The sequence below is a fragment of the Volvox carteri genome (assembly GCF_000143455.1).
Source record: "Volvox carteri f. nagariensis unplaced genomic scaffold VOLCAscaffold_3, whole genome shotgun sequence".
NCBI classification, from domain to species: Eukaryota; Viridiplantae; Chlorophyta; class Chlorophyceae; order Chlamydomonadales; family Volvocaceae; genus Volvox; species Volvox carteri.
The window spans coordinates 1,271,742-1,281,508 of record NW_003307546.1 but is presented as its reverse complement, the minus strand read 5'-3'; the positions used below and the strand labels follow the sequence as shown (position 1 = coordinate 1,281,508).

Here is a 9,767-nt window from a genome sequence, read left to right as displayed (position 1 = left end):
TCTGATGGGCACGGCCCTGCACAACTGGTGGGCACCAGATGGGCCCTACATCAGCTCAAACAGCAAGTTCTAACACTAAATAAGCATTGAATCTCTGCATCTTGATTTCCCATTCCCCGAGTAACACCATCATGGGGCGAACATAAATAGCTACCCGCGGTAGCTGCGAGCTGGCATCGGAACGCTGCGTTACTTGCAACCGACGCAGTGGCGCCGAAAAACTGCATACGCGCTCACGCCGTAAACCTAGGGGACTGAGCTGTCCCTGTGTCGTATAAGTTTGGAAGGAGTTGCCTTACCCAAAGCTTAGCAATGCATGATGATCCAAGTCAACACAAAGGCAAGCAGGAAACGTCATAACTGCACAAAGGCACGTAAGCAGCCGCCAGTAAATGGTGCTGGACAGGTGCACAGCCAGGGGAAGATGAAGTAGCTACCCGTGTTTTCGGGTGAAGTGAAATTGTGGGAAATTCTGTAGAGAACGTGTCACACCCGCATACTGCCGCTTTTCCCGGCTCCAACAGTCACACCGGCCCCAAACAGAAAGAGGCAACCCTGACAAGATAAAATGCGCCCCACAACACTGCATTATCTCACTGCATTATCAAGATCCGAACCGACGCGAGACCGACCGACAGAAGGGATGGGAAGGCAGCGCTCCAAGCGTGAAGGAGCAAGAAAGAGCGAGCAGGATGGCGACGCACGCAGGGAGATCCGCATCCCCTTGGGGACCGCTGTTGCCGCAGCTGCCGACAGGGCGCAGCTCCCGCCTGGGCGCCCCGGCCACCTGGACACGGGGCCATGTAGGGGGTTCATTGCGGGGAGCTACCAACCACAGATGTCGCCATACATACACACAAATACACAGACACGTAAACACACCCTCACATACAGACCCCCACCGCCACGGGCCCCCTCACCACCATCCCTGAGGACCCCTCCACGGGTCCCCTCAGCCGCCTGGGGAGCTGGTGCAGGGTCCGATGTCCCCGCAGTGCCCCGGTCTCCCATCCCCACAGCGCCGCTCCCATTCCGGAATTCCACCTCGCTAACGGCAAATATAACAGGGCAGCCACACAATCGCCGGACGTGAGAGCCGCGCTCAGATGCGCACCTTCCAGGCCACGGACATGCGAATCGAATGCTGCTCAAAGCCGTAGTGCTCACACACAGCCGGGAAGGTCATAGAGGTCCGTATGACACCAGAGGAAGCAGGTGGCCCCTCTCCAAGGAAGCTCTGCACGCTGGAGGCCGTGACAGCCCCGTGGTAGTGGTAGCGGCGGCGGCGGCCGTGTGAAGAGGGGGGTGAGGCGGGGTTCAGCGCCCTAGCGTTAATGGCTTACAGCTGTGGTCCACCAGGGGCCCTGGGGGCTTCCTGTACGCCTGCCGCCGAATCGGAGGCGGCAGCTGCGGCAGCAGCCCTACCAGCAGCAGCCCCAGTACCGCCCATGCGCACCGACGGTGCTGAGCCGGGCGATAGCTGCGCAGCTGGCAATGGTCCCTTAAGGAACACGTACACGTAGTTGTGGCTTTTCTCCTCCACAAAGGTCCGCACCAGCGTGAGAGACAGAGGAGCCGACTCGACAGCGCCCTCGAAGAACTGCTGCCGCCCCGACGGGCCCTCATAGCTGATGCAGATGTACCTACCAAGGAAGCGGCATCACGGCAATCAACGTGGCAGAAGAAAATGTGTTGACCGGCCTACGTGGAATTAGAACTCGCGTCGCCAAGCTGGTTGGCCGGCCGAGGCCACCTGTCTTACGGAGAGGGATGTTACGGATGATACGGATGGCGTGCTACCCTAACGCCTGACCCCTGGTTTGGCCCCTCGCGTAATAATACGTGCAGAGCCACAGGGACCACAGATGGCCACCTAGGCGCAACGCAAGGGGGTACACTCAGAAACCACCAGGTAGCTTGTGTAAGTTTCGACTCTCATCCATGGAGGACAATTTGGCGAATGCATTGTGGCGATATTCCCGTCCCGAACCCACAGGTGCAACTCAAAGCCTGTAGGCGCTGTGCGCGCACGCACCTGCCGCCGGGCAGTAGGCAACGCTCCACTTCCCGCAGCAGTTGTAAGACGCTTGCCCTCGCTGCTTGGCTTCGGCGCTCCTCTTCGCAGGTGATTTCCCGACCCCAGCTCCGCAGCAGGGATATTTGATCATATCCCGCACATAATGCATCTAGACACCCCTTATCAAGGACAACATCGAAGATGCCGCCTCGGAGGGCAAGAGCCCGCGCGTCCATGACCAGCCATTCCGTCCGGTGATGCGGTCCCAGTGAGCTGCCACATAAGTCAAAGAGCGAAGAGCTGTAATCAATGCCAGTAATGTGAAGCAAGGGATGAGCTGCGCATACGGCTGCTGCGAAGTCAGCATTACCGCACCCTAAGTCTAACGCTAGGAATGCATCGTCTAGGTATGGATCTATCTGTTCGCGGACAGCTTCGTATGTACATAACCAATCAAAGGTACGTTCCTTAAAAATATCCGCTTGCTCGTGAAGGCGCTGTTTGTACCTATCGTTCCAATACTCGACCCGCTGAAAGCTCCATATCCTGTCTCTATCAGGACCAGTTGAGGCCATGATAAATGTATGAACGCGAAGAAGCCGGAGTTTACAGAATTACAGACCTCGTCTCAACTTCAACATGGCTTGTATGGTACGGTGTGCCTCGAACACAACCATAAGAACAAGCGCAACCCAAGCAACTGACCAAACCGACGACAGACGCCAATGATAATATTTCAAAAGCACGCCAGTGGTTCCACAATAAAGCCAGTTCCTGCTTTGACCCGCGGGCCACAAACTGCGAACAAGTGCCGCGCAACAAAGCTATTAATTGCTTCAAAGAAAAGATCTCTTCATCCTTTATCAACTACATTTTATCAATTCATTAAAGGCGCCATCTCATGCCCGTGCCGCAGTCGACAGGATGCATGACCGACGCCGCGAAGCCCTGACCATATGACCGGTAGGTAGGTATGCCTCTTTCACAGACATCATAAGGTGTCAAGAATAGCAACACAAAAGGAAAAAAGACATGCAACATAAATCAGCTAATGACAAAGGGCAGCAACCTGGCTAGCTGCAAATACAGTATACGACAGGGCACGCCTGCTAGACGTTTCCACGGCACACAAGGACCTAGTAAAACTCATACACACTCACACACACAACAGGCTTCGCATATCCATATCACTGGCACAAGCGGAGGTCTGCCCACTCGTGGGCACGTAGGAATTTCCGAGTGCGTTGACCCACCCCTGCGTATAGTCAAATGCTGTGCAGGACCATTTCTATCTCCGTACAGTGAAGTAGTCCGGAAGACCCCGCGACACACACAAGCTCAACGATTCCACAATTGTCAGACAGCAAAGGTTATGGGCCCCTCTGTAATACACTTATACTCCTTAAACAATTCCCCTCGAAAAACACCCGCTCGCTCCAAACTAGACAAAAAACACAGTGACCTCCACACGCACCCCCGCCGGCGTTATTCCAACGCCGATGAACGCTGGTCGGAGTCGGAGCCGTCACGCAACCGCCGAAAAACTTTCGCGGCATTCACCAAACATCATCACGTCAACATGTGCATTATATAGAACTACTTGGGAGCCTAATAAAGGTAAAACACCTGACCTAGATAAAAAAGCAAAACCTTCGTAACGACATCAGTAAGCTCGAAATGCCTAAATACTCCTCTCAGACGCAAAGCAGGAAAAATTGCCCGGCGCGCGCGCCGGGTACTGTATGCAATATTTAGGCTTTTGTTCGACATTTCAAAACCAGTGGCTCCAAAGTAAAAAGATGCGCAATATACTAAGTAGTAGGTATGCATGCTTTCTTGATTCGCTACTGATCACAGCATACCCAGTGCAGCTCCGTGTGTAGTCGGGATGTGGAGCCCACCCAGCCGTAAGTACCTAATCACGCCCAAACAAACCTTCCATAACGCACGTGCTGTGAAAAGCAGCATTTTTCGTTTTTCATTTGGAAATTTTTATATAATTTTTATGTGACAAACGGGGATTATTCAACCTCCCAATACGATAGTTTCATTTGATGAAGACGGAAGACATAAGGCAACACTCTGCCACAGATCAAAAACAATACAATACCTTTCGCATGACTACAGCAATTCCTAAATTCTGCCTTGTTCAGCATGCGCTCGCCGCACGGTTCCAGATGTTGAATACGTTGGGCGGCGGCACGACGCGAGGCCATGAGTAACCGCCGAAGTAGCCATCGTTCATCTGGACATACTGGGTTGAAGCAACTAGTACCTTCCAATATGGGCAAATCATAGAAGCGGTGTCGAGCGCCCAGCAAGGGTTGACAGGCGAAACCGGGTCCATGGCGCCGTATGAGGCACGCCGGCTGACGGGTGCCAAATCTTCCTCATAAGGTGTAGAGCGAGATGAAGAGCGGGACGAAGCCACAGTGCGATACTCTGCAGCGAGGCCTCCAACGTTAGGTCTGTAGGGAAGTTGCAAAGGCAAGAAGAATGCAGTTCAGCAAAAGCGGAGAAGTGTTGGGACAATCGCCAGCGACGACGCATGGTAACATACTGTATATATATATTTTACATCTTTTGAAGTCAAGAAACCGTCATTTAAAACATAAGAAATTCAGATAAACAGATATCGACACGCCTCCATTCAAGATAGCTTTTATGCTATCTCTTCACGTCTAAAAGCTTCCACTGCAATCCAAAACCAGTTCATGTTGAAGAACCGAAGTGCTACAGATATGCCTTTTGCATCGGAGCATGGCGCCCAGGTTGCGGCGACTCGTGGAAAACATTCGTTGCAGGCACCGGCTGTCAAAGCGAACGAAGCACATACAAGCGCATATGAGTAAGCAGTCGGCCTTGAGAACAAGCCGCCAGACGAAAGTTCTTGGCTCCGCTGTCCTACTGGCTAGTGCGCAGCCCTCAAACGCCCATTGCGAACTCACCCGCTGCAGGTCTCATCTTGAGTCATGGCCAGTGACCAAGCTGGAGCCATCTGGGGAATGCTTCGTTAGCCTTGCAGGACGATGGGCGGTGGCAGCGAAGGTTGGCGGCTGCACAGAAGGCTATAACCCTCTGTCAGAATGGATTACTATATAGGGGCAAACCAAAATAAGCCAATAATAAAAGCGGTTGCACGCACAAGGCAATTTGAGCCGGCGTCGCCAATTTTCTGTTTAATTGCCGTACTGCTGTCATTGACGTCATCACCTGTTCGCCATTGGGTCCCCCAGTAACAGCTTCTCATGGTTCTGAGTACCCCAAAAATAATCCATATTTGTGCACATTATTTTAAAGCCTGAATTTTAGCTTAAATTTTGTTGCAATTGCGACAGATGGTGTTCCCATCCTTTTCGGAGTAAAGGCAAACCTCTGAGCAAACCTTGGAGGCGAACAGCCCCCCAAAATTAAAGACCTTTGCATGTTTTTTTGTCTCAGGTTGTGATAATGCACGTTTAAGCTGCATCCTTTGGTCTTTGGGTCGAGTCTATCTGGCTACTGGCCTCTACTAGCTAGACCAGAGTAACGCCAGACGACGTTATTATTAACATTATGTGAACCTTCCCTTGGCCTGTAGGCACTGCACCACCCTTCTACTGTTCCACTGCTCAGCGACATGCAATTGAGGAGTACTTTTCTGGGGAAATCACACAGTTGCATGAGGCGTATCTTACACCTTCCTGAGATCACCTCTTCAGCTGTCTACTTGCAAGGGATCCTGCAAATAGGAGATTGTGACCGGTGCCATCACCTGAACGTCCTCTACGCACCATTGCATCTTTGTGCATGGCAAGCATAACAGTCATCATGGGGCATCCATAATACCCTCATGCACGAAGCACGTTTGCGCTGCCTAGATCGGTGTAGGTGAAAGTCGAGAGTGACGGATGTTGAACCCCTGGCAAGGACAGAGGGAACTGGGAACTACAGACGCCATACGCGATGTGTGTAGGCTTGTTGAGCTTTTACATGTCCAAGTATGTCTAATTACAAATACGTATGCGACGTAGATTTGGCCACTGATATCGAGTGCGTGTCCTGATGATGCAAAAAAACTACTGATGAGTACTAGATGTGGCAGATGTTCCTTTGCGTATGATCCAGTGGAAAGCTAAGCTGCCCTCGTGGAAGGAATCTGGCCATCTGGGATAGTCCTAAGCAAACACATGGCCGACAGATATGTAAGACGGTTGCGTGGCGGTTCTGGAGCGGGTATGCCCAGAGCCAGTTTCGAAATGCTTATTAAGGCAAACAGGCGTATCTCTCCCTCCCCTCTGTTCAATCCCCACACAAGCCGCACCCCCTCCTCAAGCAATGCAATGTCGCAATCCCCAACTCGACCAACCCGGCGGCCAGGAGGGGTCCCCTCAACTCCCCGGGTCACCAAAAGACATTACCATTACCAATGCACCTTTCCACAAGAACGAATAACAGATACGAGGCGAAGGAGAGATAACAAACAGGAGGGTTTTTCGTGCGATAGGGCCATTGCTGTTCCCTAAGCAACCAAAAGTAACAGCCAGCAGAGCAACAGCCGCTCCCTCTCCGCCCGCTCCGATGGCGCCTACCCACCATCAACAAAAACAATAACAACAACCTGCTGTGTACTTCACAAACAGTCTGCTCCATCGTCCACTGCCCATTCGCCCTGACACGTGTCGTTCAGCTGACGTGCTGACGTCCTGTCTTCAACCGCACATATTCCCAATACAGTAAAGAGTACGTTAGCGCACCACCAGCAAAACAACGCGAAGCAATGGCAATCGTGCAACACACTGCATGCGGCAAAGCCCCAGCAGCCCATGCACCTGCCGACCTGCCCGCCTGACGCCCAAGCTTGCAAAGGCGCCGTGCAAAACTGACCCGCGCCTTCACGCCCCCAAAGCCCCACCCACCAGCGACCAGCACGCTCCCGAGCCCTAGCAGCCGCCTTCAGCGCCTCCTCAGAAATACGTCGCTCAGCCCTACACGTGCCGGTGCTCGCGACAAGGCATGCACGATGCGGCCCCGCTGCTTGACTCTTGGGCCGTCCCCAGTCGTAAGTGAGGACGGACTGCTCCCCGGGAGGGGGGACGCGGACCGTCCCCCCCCCCTCCGCCCCCCTCCTCTCAGCCCTCCAGACGGGGGCCGCGAGCCGAGAGCGAGGGGGTCCAGGAGGAACGGAAGGCGCGAGCCAGGTCTGCGGCCCCTGGTCCCCAGGAAGAGGCACATTGGCCACGGGGTTGCAATGGCGCTCATAACTCATCTGCCTCCAGCGCTGCGTAATAGTCCTCCCCGCTGATGATCGCCATACCACCGTACCAGTCCAGCAGGTGGACCTCCTCCACCTGCAGCTCGAAGCTGGAGACGGGGAGAGAGGGGAAGGGGGAAATCATATGCGGGAAAGGAGGGAGGGGAAAGACGAACCACACGCGATTTAAAGGAGGGAGGGGAAGGGGGATGGAGGTGGGAAGGGAGAGACAACGAACACTCGCGACACCAGAGAGCATTACTCGCACAGCCAGGGATTAACGGCGGTCGTGCCACATCTCCTCTGGGAACGTGGCCGCATGCTGCTGCACCGGCAGTACCAGCAGGGCCCCCCCCCCGGGGTGCATGCAGCCCCAGTTATATCAATTCGGCTACACCGGTATGTGTGGTCGCACTCACAACTTGAAGTGGTGGTCTGCGGGCCAGTCGGCCATCCGGGGGTGCCGGGAAAACAAGGCGGCCTGCGCCTCCTCCCGGTCCTCCGCCGCCACCGGCTGCATCCGCCCCAGCAGGGTGGCCCGGGCGCACGCGGGGTCCTCGGGGTCCAGTCCACCGCAGGGCTGACCCCACGCGGCGCTGCTGCTGGCTACCGCCTCACCCGCACCCGCACCTGGCCCCGCGCTGGGGGGACCGCGGCGCTGCTGCTCGGAGACGGTGAAAGAGCAGCGGGGGTGAGCCTGCAAGTGGGCGCGGGAGGCCAGAGGGAGGGGAAGAGGGGTGCAGGTGAGGTGTACGTCAGGGAAGGGGGGAAGCACGGGAAGCAGGAGAAGGGCAGAATGTGAGCTGCAGTTGCATTACGACAACTCCGGGGGGTGTTACATACCCAGGGGCGTTCGTAGTGCTTGCTAATAGTTAATGAGGCGTGACGCAAAGGGCGGGACCATCAAGGCGGGTGGGGGAAAGACGAACCACAAACGAGTGAAGCTGCTGCCAGGGCAAGAGTGTACCAGGGGCGGGTGGGGGTGGTAACCCACGGGATGTGCCATGAACCGGACATGATGCACACACAACCTCGGCCTGAAAGTCAGGGGTCTGGAGTGCAGCGGCTCGCTGAAGGTACCCAACCCGGCAGCTTGTCCCTTTGGCCCCTCAACCCCGCGTGCGACCCATGGGTCGTTCATGCAGCCATTTGAGGTGAGGGTTGGGGGAAGGCCTGCTCACCATGACGTTCTGAGTGAGCTCGTCCATGGGGGTGACGTAGAAGAACAGGCGGCCGCGCGGGCTGTTGCGGGGCCCGTCACTGTGCGAGACCACACCCCTGTGTTGGTGAATGGGTGTGCGAGGAAGAGTGAGGAGTTAGGCAACGCTGCCCCGCGGGGCCGGAGTCGGTGCTAGGGTGCGGCTGGTGCTACTCTGTACGAGACCACACGGGGGGCCGTATCTCTCCCGTTTCCAGGCGGCCGTTAAGATGCGCATCTGAAGGCGTGGACCCCGGAGGTAACTTGAAGTGCATCTGGCATCCGCATGTCTTTGGTGTGACTTGGTGTGACTTGGTGTGACTTGGTGTGACCCTCTCACATCGGGACCATCAACACACCGGTAACACCCGGTCCCGGTCCTAGGCTTGCCGCCAAACCCCGACATCCCAACCCGCGGGTTACGTCTGGGTAACGTCTGGATTCCATTGGATCCTAAATTCCGTGGCCGTTAGCCCTGCCCCGGTAGGTCCCGGAGGGCCCCGCAGGCGGCACTGCGGTCCTACTCCGAGTCCACATATATCTCACGCTCAGGCCTCCGTATCATGCGGTGCATGTGGGCGTGGCCCTCGCACGAAGTTATGTGCGTATCAGGAGATGTGCTTGCCGGGGTGCCGGAGCGGTTTCCAAGCCCTGTTGTGTTGGGCAGGAACTCACCCAACGGGCTCGCCAGTGTCTTGGTCCAAGGTTGACAGGACACCCCAGGTGGTTTCGTGCACGAGCCAGCGCGCCATCAACGCGTGCTCTTCATAGGGCGGCCTAAAGGTGCGCCAGAGTTGTGCGGGTGCAGTTTAAGAGCTACGATTCGCGTGCACGGTGCGGAGCCCTAGGACAGCCAACGGCACCTTGGAAAGATGACTGGCGCTGAAGCGCCGCGGTTCCCAACAACATTGATAAATCCAGGTCGGGTCGCATAAGTCCGCGTCAAAAGCAAGAGCAGCGTGGACAAAATGCACGTGCTAAAGTCCATGCTGCTGCAGCAGTGGGCATGCACACAGTTGGGCACAGGATACTCAACAAGTATCTACAGAGATTTTCAAGCCTGTTATGTTTCGACATAAGTCTATTAAATTAACGTCTCAACTGTCTCAACTCCCCAGGGAAGAAGTTAGCTCTAACGGACAAAGCGTACGGCTCCCGCCGGATCGAGAAATCCCAGAAGAACCATGCAGCAATTCAGAATCTCAATTTCATGGAGATTATAGGCAGTCTTACGGCACTGCAGCCATAACGGTTTCTTGGCGTCGGCTGTCCCGGACCGGCTATCACCGCGCCGACCTAAGTAATAACTCCACGGTTCC

The 9,767-nt window shown here is 55.3% G+C and overlaps 3 protein-coding genes across 3 annotated transcripts; all 3 read right to left on the bottom strand.

Annotated features, from left to right (window-relative positions):
* Positions 1-604: 604 nt before the first annotated feature.
* VOLCADRAFT_103001 (uncharacterized protein) lies at positions 605-3,341 on the bottom strand (the record flags this gene model as incomplete). The annotated part of the gene is made up of 5 exons (XM_002946363.1): positions 2,640-3,341; positions 2,036-2,369; positions 1,457-1,643; positions 1,115-1,237; positions 605-787 (listed from the first exon to the last, which is right to left on the bottom strand). Exons 1-5 carry the CDS (start codon positions 2,692-2,694, stop codon positions 605-607), a joined length of 882 nt encoding a protein of 293 aa, XP_002946409.1. The 5' UTR covers positions 2,695-3,341.
* Positions 3,342-3,677: 336 nt separating this feature from the next.
* VOLCADRAFT_103000 (uncharacterized protein) lies at positions 3,678-5,015 on the bottom strand (the record flags this gene model as incomplete). The annotated part of the gene is made up of 2 exons (XM_002946362.1): positions 3,678-4,485; positions 4,966-5,015. 2 exons carry the CDS (start codon positions 5,013-5,015, stop codon positions 4,167-4,169), a joined length of 369 nt encoding a protein of 122 aa, XP_002946408.1. The 3' UTR covers positions 3,678-4,166.
* Positions 5,016-7,254: 2,239 nt separating this feature from the next.
* VOLCADRAFT_55820 (uncharacterized protein) lies at positions 7,255-9,227 on the bottom strand (the record flags this gene model as incomplete). Its single annotated transcript, XM_002946361.1, has 4 exons — positions 7,255-7,360; positions 7,670-7,863; positions 8,432-8,528; positions 9,124-9,227. Coding segments are annotated over 4 exons (501 nt in total), but the record flags the coding sequence as incomplete, so codon positions are not given.
* Between the last annotated feature and the right edge of the window lie 540 nt (positions 9,228-9,767).